This window comes from Cynocephalus volans, chromosome 9 (assembly GCF_027409185.1).
Source record: "Cynocephalus volans isolate mCynVol1 chromosome 9, mCynVol1.pri, whole genome shotgun sequence".
Classification (NCBI taxonomy): Eukaryota; Metazoa; Chordata; class Mammalia; order Dermoptera; family Cynocephalidae; genus Cynocephalus; species Cynocephalus volans.
In genome coordinates this window covers 141,508,099-141,527,425 of record NC_084468.1, presented here as the reverse complement: position 1 = coordinate 141,527,425, position 19,327 = coordinate 141,508,099, and the positions used below count along the sequence as shown (strand labels likewise).

The 19,327-nt window shown below is 35.5% G+C and overlaps 1 protein-coding gene across 1 annotated transcript; it reads left to right on the top strand.

The window, feature by feature from the left end:
- Positions 1–5,346: 5,346 nt before the first annotated feature.
- LOC134386259 (small ribosomal subunit protein eS24-like) lies at positions 5,347–5,855 on the top strand. Its single transcript, XM_063108387.1, has one exon. It carries the CDS (start codon positions 5,364–5,366, stop codon positions 5,754–5,756), a length of 393 nt encoding a protein of 130 aa, XP_062964457.1. The 5' UTR covers positions 5,347–5,363; the 3' UTR covers positions 5,757–5,855.
- The last annotated feature ends 13,472 nt before the right edge of the window (positions 5,856–19,327 follow it).

The following is a 19,327-nucleotide window of genomic DNA, read 5'->3' as shown; positions in this document are numbered from 1 at the left end:
GAGTAATGGCAAGAGCAGTTTCCAAAACTGTTTCCAAAAGTGGAGACCAGGGTGAAGGTAGCATGTAGGAACTAGACGCAAAAGGGGTGAAGAGAGAAAAGAAAACTGCAAAATGCACACAGTAAGGGCAGGCAATCCTCAAGACTGGGGAAGTCTAAATTTTATTTGGGAGGACAGGGGGAGGTTTTATTGAACAGTTGATCTGAGAATATGCCTATATGCTTTGTTAAATGATCAGAGAGTGGGAAAAATGATGATAAAGCAGGGAGAAATCAGAGGAGTTTGAGAGGGGAAAAGATTCGTAGACAAGGGGGAGACTGAGTTTCAGTCGAAAGAGGAATGCTTCGGCTATTGTGCAGGAAGAAAGGAGAAACTATCAGTACAGATGAGATACGTTTACAGATGTGTTGACTAGAAGGATAACGTGAGTTCATCAGCTGAAATGGGGTGCAAAAAGGATAAGGAGACAAAAGGTACCATGCTAACTAAATTGTGCTCATTAACGTAAAGCAAAAAGAGTGAGCAGAGTTGTGCGACTTTTAAAAATATTTAGCTCCTCCAGGGAAGCCACAGAGAAGGCGATAATTTGGTATAAATCAAGTTTGGAATTTTGACAGGTTAAGTAAATGGAGAAAAAAAGAGGCGAAGAAGTTGAGATGGTTACGAAGCCACTTAACCGAGCTGTGGACTCTCTGACAGGCATTAAGCAAGTGAAGATAAGAGAAGGGTGGAGGGAGTAAAAACGGACATGAGATTTTAATTAGATTAAAGGACTTTTGGAATCGGGAAGTAGTAAACAAATGAATTGGAAAAATGGAAGCTGATACAGTTACTGAGGTGGCAGGATCTGGAACACACATGACCACGGCAGCGGACGACTAAGATAGGTAGAGACCAGATTTTTGGAAACGAGATTGATGATTTAGGAGGCCACGATGCTGGATGGATCATTCATGTGAATGCTGAAGTGACCATAAAAAATGACTGTGATACGAGTAGAGAGGAAGACGATAGTAAGCTGGGAGCTCAATTTTTCAGTAAACGAGAGACAGTGATCAGGACACAGTGAAAACTGTGGGGAGTGAGTGGTGTACACATCAAAGGAGCTCACGTTTTTGAATGAAAAAGAAATGAGATGAAAGCAGCCCTGACCAGCAAGGAAGATGTCTACTTTACCTCTTGACCTGGGAGTTGCAGGGCATGAGAAAGAAATTAACTAGTTTAAAAATGTGTTTCTTCTAATGGGACCTTTACATTATTAGTACAACAGGTTGAGTGACGTCCAGTGTTGCTGATCGTGGGTTACAACTCATCACTGGATGTGCTGAGAAAATTTATAAAGTGCTAAAAATACTTCGGAAGCCTACGGAAAACCTTTTGAACCATAAAATGGAGGAAAACGGTGTTTGATTTTCGAAACCAAAAGTCTTCTACAAAAACATTAGTTAAAACTGCTCTGACACGTGGGGATAACAGGGACGGAATTACTAGTGTCATGTGTAGTTTATAAAATCAACCAAAGGCACTGTTATCATAAAAGGTTAGGCTAAAATACCAAAGAGGATGAAATAACTTTATAATCTGAAAGCATTTGAAAAGGTAAATGCTTAGATACACATGCAAGGTCATTGTATTATTATGAAATGCAAATTCTATATGAAATAAGAGATTAGCCTTCAGGCGTTTTCCTCTGCAGGTATATTGTTCATTTCTCAGTTGTGTATAAGCACAGGCTTGAATGCTAATCAGTCAGGTGTTTATGGTGCCCAACACAGTGGGGCACACAAGCATTTGCAAAACTGTTTCTGCCTTTATGAGGTAGACTAACTCTGTATAAAGATTACTAGAGAAAAAAACAGTATGTAGCCAACTTCTAAATGGTGTCGTACAGACAGCAAATATAATGAGGACTCAGAAAAAAATAATAATCATTAGGAATCACAGTAATAATTAACTAGATTATCCTTGCACTAAACTTTGCCCCTCAGTCTAAAGATTTATTGAAGTGACTGTTGTCAGTAAGAGTTTTAACACATGAAAAAGAAATTAAAATAACTAGAGAAATACAAATAAAAGTACAATTTATCACTCTTTTGACTAAAAGGTTTCTCTGAGGAGTTATCTGTCTATAATAACCATGGTAATTTATTTTTAAAAGACACCTCAACTATCAGAACAAAAATATTAACAATTTTCACCTTGTCAACTCTCTTGCCACTGATTAAGAAACGCTCCACCTAATCAACCATTCACCTACTTCATACTCAGAAGAGTATTAAGTGTTATTTGGAATTTTCATTCAGTGTAAGATACAGTCTCTGCCTTTGAGAAATTTACAGTCTAACTCAAAACACAATTAAAACAGATGAAATATTGCAAGACAGTGAATAATTATGTTCTCTCATTTTCCAGATCAGACGCTCAACAAATTCATGGTGCAGCATTTGGTATTTTAAGAGCTAAAAAAAGAGGAAGATCTATAAAGCCTGAAGTTCACCAGGAAGGCTTCAAAGAAGAAGTGGGAGATGAAATTCGCTTGGAGTTGAATAAGCAGGAAGATCAAAAATCATAATACAGAAGTGAACAATGTAAAAACCAGATACTTAAACCGAAGCCTGAAATTCTAGGTCCACAAAATAAACATGGTGCCTAGTCCAGAACTGCAACTTTATTCAATGACAAGTGACTTGAAATGTTACTTTTAGGTGAACAGAAATATATTGTGGAGCAGAAAGCAAAATGCATGAAATTTTTTTTCTAGTGATAGATGAAATTGTGTTTTTTTAAATCATCTAGAAATATTAAATAATTGTCCATAAACTTTATAGTTTGTCAGAAAAGATTGCAAATTATTTATCAAGAAAGATAGAATTGGGTCTGCTAATGGTAGAAATACATTTTTTTAAATAAGGAAATATAATGATAGACTTTTAAAAAGGAGAAAAAAAAATCTGAAAAATTAGGTCATCGAAGCCAAATATAGAACTTTTACCACCTGACACACCGCTGTCTCCTTCCTGAATTACATTAGATTCAATATTATAGAAATATGAAAATTTCTTAAGGTTCCCAAACAGAAAATATAACCTAAAGATTAACCTACCACAAATATACCGAATGGAGTGTACAAGAAGTAGGAGTGGGAGGCAGGTGTGCATTGGGAACATTCCAAGTTAGAAGATTATTGCAATTGCACTAGTCCAAACTTCCACTAATAAAGACATGTTTTGAAATGATGCATGTATGTGCTTACAGTTAACAACAACAACAAAAAAGTCTGGAGAAAACAAGGGTAAGAACACTATAAGATAAATACGAAGACTAATTATAACGTAAATTTTGAGTTATAACTAAATCTCAGTCTTACTAATCAAAATGGCTTCAGGTAGGAGGAGATAATGCAGCTAATTAAATGTATTTCTATTTTCTGTCTCAGGAATCTCAAGCAAGAAACACGTGCAGTTAAGATAGCACTATGACTTTTTGCATTTCCACTAGATTTCACATGGACATCTGTACATACATCTGGAAACCAGAGGCAGGAGCAAGAAGCAAGCCCTGCTGGTGTGGGTTGGCTCTAGGAAGAAGACTCCTGCTTGGATAGGGTGGTGCTGGAGATTCCAGGCTGGCAAGTCATTAGGAGAGAGAAGGAGAGACAGATGGGCCCACTAGTCAGCTATGGCTGCTGAATTTGATGCAATTCCAGGTGGAAAACAGAGAAAGTAACAGTGACCTAACAGTTAAGGTACATAGGCCAAGACTATGAGACTGTCAGACTGCTTATGCTATTAATTTTGCACATAAGAGCATAATTGGCTAGTACTTACCCCTGTAATTGATATTAGTGCTTCAATAAAGGAGAAAAAAAGATGATCGGAGGCTGGTGATCTAAGAGACTGTAGCAGCCTCCAGCTGAGCCTCTTACAGAGAGTGTTGACAATTTTATTATAAACCTCTCCTAGAGGGCTTTCTCACTTTTCATCTATAATTTGTCATATCCTCACAATAATGTGACCAATAATTTCCTTAAATCACTTTTGCCATATTTGAAAAACAGAGAAACCAAAACGAAAGTGGCTTTTCTAACGCAGCTGAGATCACGTGCTTGTTTCATTTCTTTGCATTATTCTAATATAAAAGCAGTGGCAGAGAACAGGAGAGACAGAGTGATTTCAGCAGCGCTTCACCCATTTACTTATTTTAGGAGAATAAGCCTTCAATGGTGTAAAAGAACCTTTTGTGAGAATTTGAAGATTCAGTGCAGTATAATTTCCCCTCACTCTGTGAATCTCACTGATGTCACACTCAAATTTTCTCTGGCATGACAGAGAGGAGATCATGACCTTTTCCCCTCCAGCCATAATGAAGCCAATGGTACATTACGACACATACTAGAGCAGGAGTAAGACTTGATTTAACATTGCAAAACTCACCTTTCATGGAAAGGAATGACTCATGTCACATGAAGGCCAGAGGGGCAACAGGTCCAAGGTGAAAATGAATTACAAATATCTTTTACAGATTATTTGATCATTGAGTAACTACTTCGATTCCTGAACAAACCAACCATTCACTCTTATATCTCTCTGAGCCTTTGCTCAGGATGTACCCTTTGCCTGAAAAAGCGTCTCTACACCTTTCTCCCTAACTCACCCTCTCTCAACCAAACAAAAAGAAAAACTAGCACATAGTAAGCATTATATAAGCATCAGCTACTAGTTTATCATTATTCTCTCTCAGGACTGTTTAAGAGTCCAGAAAGAACAAATGTAAAACACTTACCACAGTTTCTACCACAAATGAAATGCTCACCAAGTGGCCATGGTTATTAGTATTATCATTATTACTACCAGCATGTAACTGAGACTTCTTTACCTATCTGTCTCCCCAGCTGGACTGTTAGCTACTTGAGGGCAAGCAAGATGTCTTCACGTATTTATCTAACAAATATTTGCTAAGCATCTGCAACGTGGAAGGCACTGTGGTGTGTATCAGTGAAGATACACTGAGGACAAACTAGTTGCAGTCCCAGAATTTGCTAAACTCTCTGCCTGAGTTATTAGTACCCCTTTCTATATTCCCTATCACTGAACACTTTTAATACCATGTTTAAATATCTATTTAATTGCTTGTCTTGTGGACTTAGGTGTTAGGTCCCTGGAACTGAGAACCTGACTTGGTGACCTTACATTAGGGAAGGCTTTCCTTGCCTTATTCATGATCATACCAATTTAATAAATATTAATTGATCATCTTATTAAGCATTTCATTTTTATTTCTAGAAATCACAATTGTATCTACAAAACATTAAAATTTTCATAAAGCTCTTTTCCTCCTTGACTTCCCGAGCGTAGGCCGCCATCATGAATGACACAGTAACTATCCAGACCAGGAAGTTCATGACCAACCGACTACTTCAGAGGAAACAAATGATCATTGATGTTCTTCACCCTGGGAAGGCAACAGTACTTAAGACAGAAATTCGGGATAAACTAGCCAAAATGTACAAGACCACACCAGATGTCATCTTTGTGTTTGGATTCAGAACACATTTTGGCGGTGGCAAGACAACTGGCTTTGGCATGATTTACAATTCCTTGGATTATGCAAAGAAAAATGAACCTAAACACAGACTCGCAAGACATGGCTTGTATGAGAAGAAAAAGACCTCAAGAAAACAGCGAAAGGAACACAAGAACAGAATGAAGAAAGTCAGGGGGACTGCAAAGGCCAATGTTGGTGCTGGCAAAAAGTGAGCTGGAGATTGGATAACAGAAGGAGTAAAGATTCTGCAGTGACTTCATCTGTGATAATTTTGTGATGTTTTCACACGAGGACTAATAAATTGTAAAAAAAAAAAAAAAAAAATTTTCATAAAAATTTCCCCCTACATTCTTTCGCCTTAGTTTATGAGTTCTCAAATTTTTGAACTGACAGACTAGATATTGTTACTTTTATTAATTAATTTTCAACAGCTTACATACATGATAAAACACTGAAAACATATATTTTTTTGTTGTTATAGCCTTTTGTGTTTTCCAGAATACAAAGAGAAAAATATAAAGTTATATGAAGGTATTATTCCTAGATGGAGATGTGAAATTTTCTTCAGTTCATGATCTAAGTCAATTCCAGGATGTCAATAAGGTAAAATCATAAATAATCTTTTACTAGATGAGGCCTCTCAGGGTTCTTTAGATCAAAAATTAAGCTGACTATCACACAGCAGGTTTTTTTCATCAGGATCATTAACCCCTCATTTCCACCATAGCACTCAGACTGAAATTAGTCAAGCAAGTTTCCAACTTGGAGAATAATTAATTGCTATACAGTCATCTTATGAACTTCTGCTCACACTTTTTTTTAATACAGAAGAAAAGTTACAATTCCATTCGAATCACAATCACTGGAAATAAAAAATTACCTTTTTTGGTATCTTTATTTTATCCCCAACTTCTACACCAAAGCCAATTTTCTAAACAGGGAACTTGAGTGTCTTTCAGAGAAAGGAATTTATATCAAAGTCTTAGGCTGCCAAGATAGAGGCAGGCAAAGACATGTGTACACACCAGCAGAAATCCTGCATATATAAGGAGGTAGGCAAAAAGTAACAATCTTATAGTAATTATTCAACCTTTATTAGCTGATATGATAAATAATATCATTATGCTAAATGTAATCATCTCCAACAATAGAACCTATTTTAAAGACTTTCAAGATCTAGGGGTAGTTTTAGCTTTTAAATTCTCTTGGGCTTTTCTAAAATTCAGCTATATGTTCTAATCACACTTTCTCTGCATTAAGATAAATCCCATTTTCTTTGATAACGACACATCATTTCCACTGACACACGAATGGATCCCACTGTGTGTTACAAATTTATGGCTATGTGACTCACTTCTATGATAATCTCACTTTCATTAATATAACAGCTCCAATTGTAGTACATCAGCTCCTGAGATATCCACATTCACATCCTAATGACTTTTTCAACCCTTAATGGGTTTTAAAAAGAAGAGTCATATTGTTCTGTTAAAAAAAAAAAAAAAGAAAGAAACTCTATAGGAGACTTCAACCAACTACATTACTAGTGTCCTCACAGAAAGATGATAATGTTTAAAAAATGCAGTAATCTCTGTCAACAGTGGTTTGTAGTTCTCTTCGTAGAGATTTTTCACCTCCTTGGTTAACTCAATTCCTAAGTATTTTATTTTTTTGGTGGCTATTGTAAATGGGCAGGCTTTCTTGATTTCTCGTTCTGCATGTTCACTATTGGAGAAAAAAAATGCTACTGATTTTTGTGTGTTGATTTTGTATCCTGCTACTGTGCTGAAATCATTTATCAATTCCAGCAGTTTTTTTGTAGAGGTTTTAGGCTGTTCGATATATAGGATCATGTCATCTGCAAACAGGGACAGTTTGACTTCATCTTTTCCAATCTGGATGCCCTTTATTTCCTTCTCTTCTCTGATTGCTCTGGCTAGTACTTCCAACACTATGTTGAATAGGAGTGGTGAGAGTGGGCATCCTTGTCTAGTTCCTGTTCTTAAAGGAAAAGCTTTCAGCTTTCGCCATTCAGGATGATATTGGCAGTGGGCTTATCATATACAGCTTTAATTGTGTTGAGTTACTTTCCATCTATACCTAATTTGTAGAGAGTCTTTATCATGAACAAATGTTGAATTTTATCATATGCTTTTTCAGTGTCTATAGAGATGATCATATGGTTTTTGTCTTTCCTTTTATTGATGTGGTGTATCACATTTATTGATTTGCATATGTTGAACCAACCTTGCATCCCTGGAATGAATCCCACTGGATCATGGTGTATAATTTTGTGTATGTGTTGTATTCTGTTAGCTAGTATTTTACTGAGGATTTCTGCATCTATATTCATCAAGGATATTGGCCTGTAGTTTTCTATTTTTGATGTATCTTTGTCTGGTTTTGGTATCAGGGTGATATTTGGCTCATAGAATGAGTTTGGGTGAATGGCCTCTGTTTCAATCATTTGGAATAGTTTGTAGATAATTGGTATAAATTCCTATTTGAAGATTTGGTAGAATTCTGCAGTGATATCCCATGGTTTTAGATTGGAAGAATTAACTTTGTGAAAATGTCCATATAACCCCAAGTGATCTACAGATTCAATGCAATTCCTATCAAAATTCCAATGACATCTTTCTCAGAAAAGGGAAATCTATCCAGACATTTATATAGAATAACAAAAGACCGTGCATAGCCAAAGCAATCACGAACAAAAAAAAAAAAATAAAGCTGGAAGCATAATACTACCTGACTTTAAACTATACACAAAAGCTATAATAACCAAAACAACATGGCACAGGCATAAAAACAGACACATGGATCAATGGAATACAATAGAGGACCCAGAAATCAACCCATACACCTACAGCCATCTGATCTTTGACAAAGGCACCAAATCTACACACTGGGGAAGAGACTGCCTCTTCAGCAAATGGTGCTGGGAAAACTGGATATTCATATATAGGAGAATGAAACTAGATCCATACCTCTCACCATATACCAAAATCAACTCAAAATGGATTAAATAATTAAATATGCAACCTGAAACAATAAAACTCCTTAAAGAAAACATAGGGGAAACACTCCAGGAAGTAGGAGTGGGTACAGACTTCATGAATATGAGCCCAAAAGCACAGGCAACCAAAGGAAAAATAAACAAATGGGATTATATCAAACTAAAAAGCTTCTGCACAGCAAAAGAAACAATCAACAGAGTGAAAAGACAACCAACAGAGTTTGAGACAATATTCACAAAATATACATCTGACAAAGGATTAATATCCAGAATATGCAAGGAACTGAAACAACTTTACAGCAAAAAAAACAAGAAACCCAATTAAAAAATGGGCAAATGAGCTGAATAGGCATTTCTCAAAGGAAGATATATGAATGGTTAACAGACACGTGAAAAAATGCTCAACATCACTCAGCATTTGGTAAATGCAAATCAGAACCACCTTGAGATACCATCTCACTCCAGTTAGGATGGCTAATATCCAAAAGACTGAGAATGATAAATGCTGGTGAGGTTTCATGAAAAAGGAACTCTCATATACTGTTAGTGGGACTGCACAATGATTCAGCCTTTATGGAAAATGGTATGGAGTTCCCTCAAACAATTACAGATAGACCTACCATATGACCCAACTATTCCACTGCTGAGAATATACTCAGAGGAATGGAAATCATCATGCTGAAGGGCTATCTGTACTTCCATGTTTATTGCAGCACTATTTACAATAGCCAAAAGTTGGAACCAGCCCAAATATCCATCATCAGATGAGTGGATAAGGAAACTGTGGTACATCTACACAATGGAATACTACTCTGCTGTAAAAAAGAATGAAATACTACCATTTGCAACAACATGGATGGATTTAGAGAAAATTATATTAAGTGAAAGAAGTCAGGCACAGAAAGAGAAATACCACATGTTCTCACTTATCTGTGGGAGCTATAAATAAATATACAAACAAATAAAGATTGGCAATGGGGAAGAAGACAACAATCACAATTCCTTGAACTTGTTAAGACAAGTGAACCAGTATGATATAGTGGGGGGGGGGAGGGACGGGGGAAAGAGAAATGGGCAAAGGGACATGAAAATCAACTACAATGTATATTGAGAAGTTAAAATAAAATAAAATAAATAAATAAATAAATAAGTTACAAAAAAAAAGTAGCAATCCAACAACTTGCATAAATGCTGCAAAACATTTCCTAGAAAAGACCTAAAAGAACGCGCACAATGAGAAAATGGAAACTGTGCAGAATAAAAATAAATTTTCAAAGTGATTCAGCACATATTCTGTGTTATGGTAATTATAGTACAGACACTTAGTCTGCTATCTATGGGCCTTGGTGCTCTTGGGTAGGCTTCAAAGAGAGGTAAATACTCTGGATGTTTTAGGAAAGACATGTTATATATGTGTATTTAAGGAGAAAGTCCACTGTTTTCATCACATTCTAAAAGTGGTCTGCATGAGCAACAACAAAAAAGGATTAAAAGACCTAACCATTATTAGTCTATCCCATAACATGGAATAGAGGAAAACGAATTGAGTGCTTAGAATACATGAAGTGATTCACAAGTCAATAGAATTTGGAAAGAAATGGAAGCAGCTTTTTTAGCCTTAAAGACTCATATCATGAGTACCAATATGAATCTGGAATTATAAAAAGAGAACTGATAGAAAGGTATAGTTTTTACTTTAGAATGCAGAAGTGTGACTTAAAATTGAATACAGCAACAGGTGTTATACCCTTTTCATAAGAAACAGACCTGTTTGGATCAAAGATAAATACAGTATTTTCATGGAAATAAGTTGGACAGTTTATGATTGATGGTGAGAGCAAATGGGGGTAAAATCTATGTAATGAGGTAGGGTAATTTTTATCTTAAGTGTTGGTATGAGAATTCCTTTTCTTTTGGGCTATATCCTTGAGAAAAATAGCCTACTTGGAGAAACAAAGACCAGTTTCAGCCCCAAAACAAGAGAGGAGAAAAATTAATTTATCCAAATTAGACAAATAAATGTTTTTTGTTGTTGTTGTTCAGAGAAAAAAAAAGGAAGACAGTAGGAAAAAGAGAAAGAACTTAAAAATGGAGAGAGATTGGAAAAAATTTAGAAGCAAGAGCCAAGTTCACTTCAAGGTGAAAGGAGAGCTAAAAGAAATTAACCAGTAATGATGCCCAGGAGAAGTTCTAACTTTTGTAGGGATAAGCTTACACAATTTTGGTGGTCCTTGTTAAGAAAAAAGAACCCAAAAATTCACATTTCAAATTAGAAACAGATCTTTGGAAGAACATGTAGAAGGTGGGGGCCGTAAAACTTCAGCTTTATTAGTTTCACGGAAATTCATGTCTACCATCCCATTTGCAGTTGTTTTCTCTGTGGTGTGTAAGCACTGTCTCTCCGATACATATTCAGTAAATCTCTTCAATTCAGAATGCTTTGAGTGAATGTTATTTTTGCTGGAAATCATAGAAGGGGCTGAACTTCTCATGGGATAGAAAAGAGACCCCACACACGGATGCATTTCAGAGTCCAAGGTGGTCCTGAGTAGGTAAGTCTCCCGGAAATTCAGAGAAATCTTGAAGAAGTCATCAAATTTGGAGGAGGGGAAGGTATATCAAGTTAATTTTACTTAGTTCTGGAAAAGCAAGGAGGTGCTCAATTGACATCTGACTTAAAAAAAGGTAAGCTTAGACAGCAGTTCTTCTAGACTACTGTATAGAAAAGGGGACACATTGCCATATAGATCAAAATTAGCACAAAGGCAAGGCATGGTGGTGAGAGTAGATGTTAACTAAAGTTCTCATTCTGTTATATGCAGAACATCTTTTAAAATTCATGACTCCCTTACTAGCAGTTTTGTCTTTCTGAAGTAACCGTGGGTGGTCATTGAGGCATCACATTAGACAGAAGATGCAAATGCTCTGATTTTTATGGAGAGCCGTCTAACACTATGGTTAGGATCCCTGGGATTAACTACAGCCCTTACTAGTTGTGTGATTTTAGGCAAGTTACTCAATGCTCTGTGATTCTGTCTCCTCATATACCAGATAAGAATAATACAGGACCTACCTCATTAAGCTATCATGAAAATTAAATGAAATAATCCATTTAAACACTTGATACTGAGTATGAAACCTAGTATTTCATCATTAAAGCCATTACTGTTACCCATACTACAACTACTTCTATTACTATCACAAGAGGAACCCTAATCCCAGGGAATATGATGGTAACCCCTAGAAGAAAATGACTTACTACGATCTTCTATCTCATAATAATATATTTCATTCATTGCCTTCTTAGAGAGACTGAAGTAATGGCCCAGGGAAAGATGGGAGGCATAATGTATCTGGAATTTAGCCTTAATTTGAAAGTTCAGGAGTAATTACTGTGCTGTTTGAATGACATAGTACTTATTAATCTATTAAAGTCAATTTTGTGAAAGGTTTCCAGTACTCCACACTTAACCTTGAACTGTTTACTTTTTAAATGCCTGGAAGAACATAGGAAAAAAATGATGTGATTATATTCTAGAGTGATATTAAGCCACTAGATATGAGCTCTTTGAGAGCAAGCACCTCACCTCCTTGTTTACCATGTGTACCTAATACACATGTTCAATCAATATTTTGTGAATGAACAAGAATCCAAAACAATTTCAGTCTTGATAAATCAAATCTTTATAAAAAATAATAAAGATAAATATAAGGTTTTGACATGTAATTTTATAATAACTTGAGAGAGAAAAAGCAATTGAACTGCAACAGCATATGTTAGAAAGAAACAAAAAAAGGTTTTTATTTGACACTAAACACTAGTCAATATGATATGGTCACCAAAAAACTACTTTGACCCTGGGCTCTACCGAGGTCTGGGCAGTAACTAGAGAGAGAAGACTGAGCTGCTCTACTGCTGATTCCAGTCCATACACAAATTGCTCTCACTTATCAAAATTATATTTGAACAGGAGAGAAGGCACACCAAAGTTACCGTCAATCCAAATGGTAAAGGTTCTGTAAAGCAAATCAGGTAAGAAACAGGTAAGAGAATTACAAACTGTGCCCTAGAGAGGACTATAAAATGGCATGCTAGTTTTATACAAACATCTGAAGGTCTAGATATCTGTATACCCCAGATTTATAGGAACAGGAGCAATGGATATAATCTACAGGAAAACACATTTGGAGTCAATAAAAGGTAGAATAAATATTTCTAACATGAAAATACTTTAAATCATAATACTTTTGAGAGGTTGTGAGTTCTTTTCACTGACATTTCCAATCTTTACATCATTCATTTATTCAACAAGTAATTTTTTAGTACCTCCTGCTTGCTCTATATACTCTGTCTCTGTTAATGCCTTTTTTCCCTAGTTCCTATTCATAGTTTAGATCTAAGCTTAAATGTTATTTCCTTAGAGACTTTCTCTGACAACAAAACCTAAAAATAGCTCCCTCTCCTCTCTCCCCTTACTACCTCTCCAACCTGTCTGAAGCATAATTTACATACCATGAAATTTACCCATTATCAGTGGACTGGTCAATGAGTTTTAGTAAATCAATATAGTTTTACAAACAATACTCTAATTCAGTTTTAAAACATTTCCATTATCACCAAAAAGTTCCAGCATGCCCTATGTAGACAATCTCCACTCCCACTACCAGACAACCATTGATCTGCTTTCTGTCTCTATAGTTTTGTCTTATGTAGAAACTTCACATAGATTGAACCATTTTGTGTGTATTCTTTCATGTAGGATGTTGTTGCTGCTCATAAATATCAATACATGCATCAGTAATTTGTTTCTTTCAATTGCCAAATAATATTCCATTGTAAGGACATGCTTCATTGTGTCTATTTATTCATCAGTTGAGTATAGGCATTTGGATTCTTTTAAGTTTGGAGATATTATGAAAAATAATGCTATCACCATTCACATAGATGTCTCTGTGAACATTTGTTTTCATTTCTCTTGAGTAGATACCTGAAGGTAGAATTGCTAGGTCACATGTCAATTGTATGTTTACCTTTTTTAAGACATGATTAAACAGGCTTCCAAAGTGGCTGTGTCATTTGACATTCCCACAATGTATTAGGGTTCTAGTTTCTCCAAATCCTTTACACATCCTTGGTATCCTCTGTCTTTTTAATTTTGGTCATTCTACAGGTTATGGTATGGTATCTCACGGGGCTTTTAATTTGCATTTCTCAGCTTATTAATAACTTTGAATATATTTTCATGTGTTTATTTGCTATCCATATTTTGAAATGTCTGCTTAAATCTTGTATTCATTTTTTACTCGGTTGTTTGTCTCATTATGGAGTTATAAGAGTTTTTCATAATATATGTAAACAAGTCCCTTATCAGGTATATGATTTACATACATTTTCTCAAATTCTCTGGATTGTCTTTTCTACTTTCTTATTAGTATCTTTTGAGGAGCAAAACTTTAATTTTTAATTTAAATAAAATCTAATTTATCATTTTTTCTTTTATGGATTTTGGTTTTGATGTCAAATCGAAGATCTCTTTGCATAACTCAAGAACACACAGATTCAAGGCTGTTCTTCTGTATTTTCTTTTAGAAGTTTTATACTTTTAGTGCTTAACATTTAAGTATATGATCCACTGTCAGTTGATTTTTGTTATTGGTAAAGTAAAAGCATAAATTCCTTGTTTTCTTTATTTTTTACTTTTTCTTTCTTTCTTTTTTTTTTTTCGTATGGTATCCAAATGTCCCAGCACCACAGATTTTCATTTCTCAATAGAATTACCTTGGCACTTTTGCCAAAATGGATTAACCATGATTATGATGAGTATCTCAAAATCATGGACACCTATATATTTCTTATTTTATTGTGCATAGCAGTTATTGATAGATACATGTTTTTCACAAGAAGAAACATGAAAATGCATATGCATACAATTTGTTCAATAAACAGATAATTGTATATTTACAATGTAGGCAGTCTTGAAAATACAAAGGTAAAATCAAACATAGAATTTGCTATGAGGGCAATCATAAAGTGGCATGGACATTTAGGCATAGTCTCCATAGAGACAGTGGTATTAGAGGCAGAACTTGACAGATGGGTAGGATCAGATCCTGTAGAAATAAATTGAAGGGCATTTCAAAATGAAGATGAAGCCCGAACACATGCAAGAAGGCAAGAAAGTGGGAAAAGGGGGACAGTTGGGCGATATACGGGAAATATCCAAAAGAGACAAGAATGGTAATGTGGAGAAATAAATTTGAAAAGGCTGGTGACAAACTAAAGAATTGGATTTCATTTTCTAAGCAAGGGGAACAATGGGAGTTATTTAAGGTTTATGAGCAGAAGAATGTCATGATTGATGGTCTTAGCTGTGCAAATACCGGTAAAATTAAACTGTTAAAAAACATTTACCATCATTTCTAAAATTATTTAATTTTACCTTAAAAATGTTATAATTCAGTTCCTGCTCTAGCAGTTTCTGTGCTTATTCATAATCTGATACCAATGAAATTACAATAGATGAATTCTTTAGATTTGAGTATTTGTTTTCCTTGAAGTTCTTTCATTCATTCATTAAGTATATGTTTATTAAATGCCTTCTATGTGCTGGTCATTGGACATACACTGACTTGAAAAGAAAACTAGAAGTCTATGCTTAGCTTTCATGAAGCAAATTTACACATACACACATAATATACTCACACATTACACATGTAAATTTACATACATTAACTAAATTATGATTGCTAAAGAGCAATAGCATCTTATACTTAAATAGGCCTTTATATTTTGAAATTTGATTTTATATGTACATTAACTTATGTGATCCTCATGAAAACCATTTTTTTTTTGTTTTTTTTTTTTTTTTGTCTTTTTCGTGGCCGGCCCTCAGCCAGTGAGTGCACCGGCCATTCCTATATAGGATCCGAACCCGCGGCGGGAGCGTTGCTGTGCTCCCAGCGCTGCACTCTCCCGAGTGCGCCACGGGCTCGGCCCCTCATGAAAACCATTTTAAAACAGCATTACAAGCTTCACTTTACACATGAGAGTATTAAAGAACACAAGATTAGCTCATTCAAGATCATAAAGCTGGAACATGAGAAAGTCAGTGCTCCAACCTCGATCTTCTGATTCTAAACCCAATATTCTTACCATAGTGTTCAGAGGTTTTAAATTATAGATTTTGGGGGCCGGCCCTGTGGCTCACTTGGGTGAGTGCGGTGTTGAGAGCGCTGAGGCCACAGGTTCAGATCTTATCGGGGGATGGCCACTGCACTCACTGGCTGAGCATGGTGCAGACCACACCATGCCGAGGGTTGCAATCCCCTTACCGGTCAAAAAAGAAAAAAGAAAAAAAAACTATAGATTTTGTCTACGTCAACATGGAAAAATTCCAGTGTCTTCCCTAATCTGTGGTATGACATGCAATAATGAAAAAATATCCTGCCCATTTTGGTACATATCTTGGCCATTTTATTTTTCCTACCCAAACACCCACCTCACCCTAATCCCACATATGTTACAGGAAAATGCTTAATAAATGCCACTGTGGTCTAATTCTGACTGCTTAACCTTGCAGGTCACATATATACTATCACAAACTCTGAGCAATGAAGAGATTTGGTCCCATAGCAGGGCAGTTGCTTGTCAGAAAGTTTGGAAATCTCAGCCCAAAGCCTCTCAGGTTAGAAAGAAAAGGAAGAAAAATAGAGCTGAGAAAACCCAGAGAGGTCTGTAAACAGGTCAAAGATATTTAATTGCTTCCAGACTGGTGAATTTGGCCCTGAAATATATCCTTAATTCATGAAGCCCAACCTCAAAGGAGATTCATTCTAGAATCACGTAAGAACCAAGATGTTCAAGTTTAATGCTTCCTTAAAATAAATGATTGTTTTCAAAGCTGCAATCTTGCTATTGCCATGATACTGTAATTCAAGTTGGTCTTAGTGAAGCAGATTTTTTTTTTTAAGGTACACATTTGTATTTTGTTGGAAACTTGTTTAGGAAATTTCTGGTAATACCAATGGTATTAGAAATTTAGGCCAGCCCGTGGCTCATTTGGGAGAGTGCGGTGCTGATAACACCAGGGCCACGGGTTCGGATCCCACATAGGGATGGCCGGTTGCTCACTGACTGAGTGTGGTGCTCACAGCACCAAGCCAAGGGTTGAGATCCCCTTATCGGTCATCTTTAAAAAAAAAAAGAAGAAGAAGAAATTTATTTTAACATAAAGTTAATGTTTTCACAATGGATGCATTAAGAATTGTTAAAAGTCTACATGTAAGTTGTCATACACATGTCTTTATTTTCGACTTATAGAATTTTTAGGTTTCTTAAGAACAGGAGCTAAATAGCAATATACATCAAATAGGGAGGGGAAAATTATAGGTATACCTCATATATAACAAAGAAGCAGAATTCTAAGAAACTATTAAGTGAAAATCTAGAACATCTATAACATATTAAAAGGCTTACAAGGAGTGCAAATTCCTGAAAACATTTACTTAAACAAAATACTTTTACATTTACGGTTTTGTATCTAATAATTGTGACTCTTTCTTTAAAACCAGACTTATGAAATTATAATAATAATCATAGCTGCGAAATAGTAATTAGTTAAATCTCTGGAAAATTAGCATAGCATAATCTCTGGGAGAAATAAGCACATCCATTTTTTAACTCTTTAAAAAAAAATAATTATATATTCATAGGAAGTTGCAAAAAGGAAGGCCAGAAAGGTCCCATTCACCCTTTATCCAGCATCTTACATAACTATAGTACACTATCTTGCATAACAATAGCACAATAACACAGCCAGGAAATCGACTTTGAGGCAATCCAGAGTTTATTCATACTTTGCCAGTTTTGCGTGCGTTCGTGTGTGTGTGTGTGTGTGTGTGTGTGTGTGTGTGTGTGTGTGTATTTCCGTGCAATATTGTCACGTGTATATTCACATAACAAACACCACAATCAAGATTCGGAAGAGTTCCATCACCACAAGCTTCCCTTGTCGTGCTCCTTTAAAGCCACATGCACTCTCCCATTCCTAACCCACTGTAGCAAAAATCCAGCTTCCATCTCTAATTTAATTTCAAGAACGTTGTTTAAACAAAATTATGCAGTATGTAACCTTTTATGATTTTTACTCAACGTAATTCTCTGGTGACTCATCAGGCTGTTGCCTGTATCAGTAGTTTGGTCCTTTTAGTTGCTGAATATTCCAGTATGGATGTACCACACTTTAACCATTCACCCACTGACAGACATTTGGCTATGACAAATAAAACGACAACATCCATGTACAGGTTTTTGTTTGAACACATGTTCTCATTTCTCTGGGATATATGTCCAAGAGTGGAACTGGTAGGTCATATGGCAATTGCATGTGTTAAATTAAATTAAATTTGGCCTAAAGCTGTCTCCATACATAGGGAACTGCAACCTAACTTAACTTAGTGTGTAAACAAAGGGCAACAATTTAAGAGTAAATTCTTGTAACAAGTAGCTGAGTCTCAGGCAATCACAGCAGCTGAGCTTCAGTCAATCACAGGCTGCCAACTGATCAAACCATGCTTGTTTAAGGCAAATGCTGAACTGTGATCAAGCTGTTTCTGTATGTCACTTCCTTTTTCTGTCTGTAAATACTGCCTGCCCGCATTGTTGGGTGGAGCTTTCTAAACCTCTACTGGTTCAGCGTGCTACCCAATTCATGAATTGTTATTTGCTCAAATAAACTCTGCTAAATTTAATTCGTCTAAAGTTTTTCTTTTAACACATTTATTTTTATAAGAAACTGCCAAACTATTTTCCATAGTTGCTGTACCATTTTACATTTCCACCATATGAATGATCTAGTTTCTCAGAATTCTCATCAGCATTTGGGGCTATCAGTATTTTTTATTTTAGCCATTTGATAGGGGCATAGTCATATCTCATTGTGATTTAATTTTCATTTTCTTAATGTTTAATGATGTTGAACATTTTTTCATGTGATTATTTGCCATCTGTATAACCTCTTTAGTAAAATGTCTGTGCACATTTTCTGATTGGATCATTTACATTATTGTTGTTGAGTTTTCGGTTTTTTATGCATTCTAGCTGCAAGATATTATAGATATTTATATTCTTTGTCAAATATGTGGTTAGCAAAGTTTTTTCCAGCACATGATTTTTTAAAAAAGAAAACTGGCAGAGTGTTATTTCCCCCAAGGAACATCAGATCTAGTCAGTGTTCATTAGATATGGTCAGAAATGCAAGGAATAATTAGGAATTTCAGAGTTGGAAACAATAATAAAGATCATCTGAATGCTAGGAAATTCCTACCACATTTTTTCATCATTCTCAAAATTAATCTCTTTGTGGCCCAGTAACTAAAAGCATCAAGCAACTATAAAAACTTGTTTCTCCATCCAATTTCTGTGACTGGTATTCTATATAACCTCAGGAGATGGCTCTTTTTCATTGAAGTGTGTTTATTAGATGTAATAGTAATTATATTACTTCCATGCTCATAGAACACTCTGTCTAGAGAGAGTAATATTTTCAAAATTTTTCTTATGACACAATAAAAATATTGCTGGTTCTGATGTATTCTAACTCTCTTTGTTACAGTCACTAAAAATAAGTCAACCTGAAATTTTCCATCAGCTAAAATTTTACTTTAAGGTGACATACTGATTGAGCCATAAATTGAATTTCAGTTTTACCTAGAAAACCTGTAATACAGTAAAAATATAATTCAAAATTAACCTTTTTCTTCCAA

Coding starts and splice junctions, on each gene's coding strand:
- LOC134386259 (XM_063108387.1), top strand. CDS start 5,364: ATGAATGACACAGTAACTATCCAGACCAGGAAGTTCATGACCAACCGA.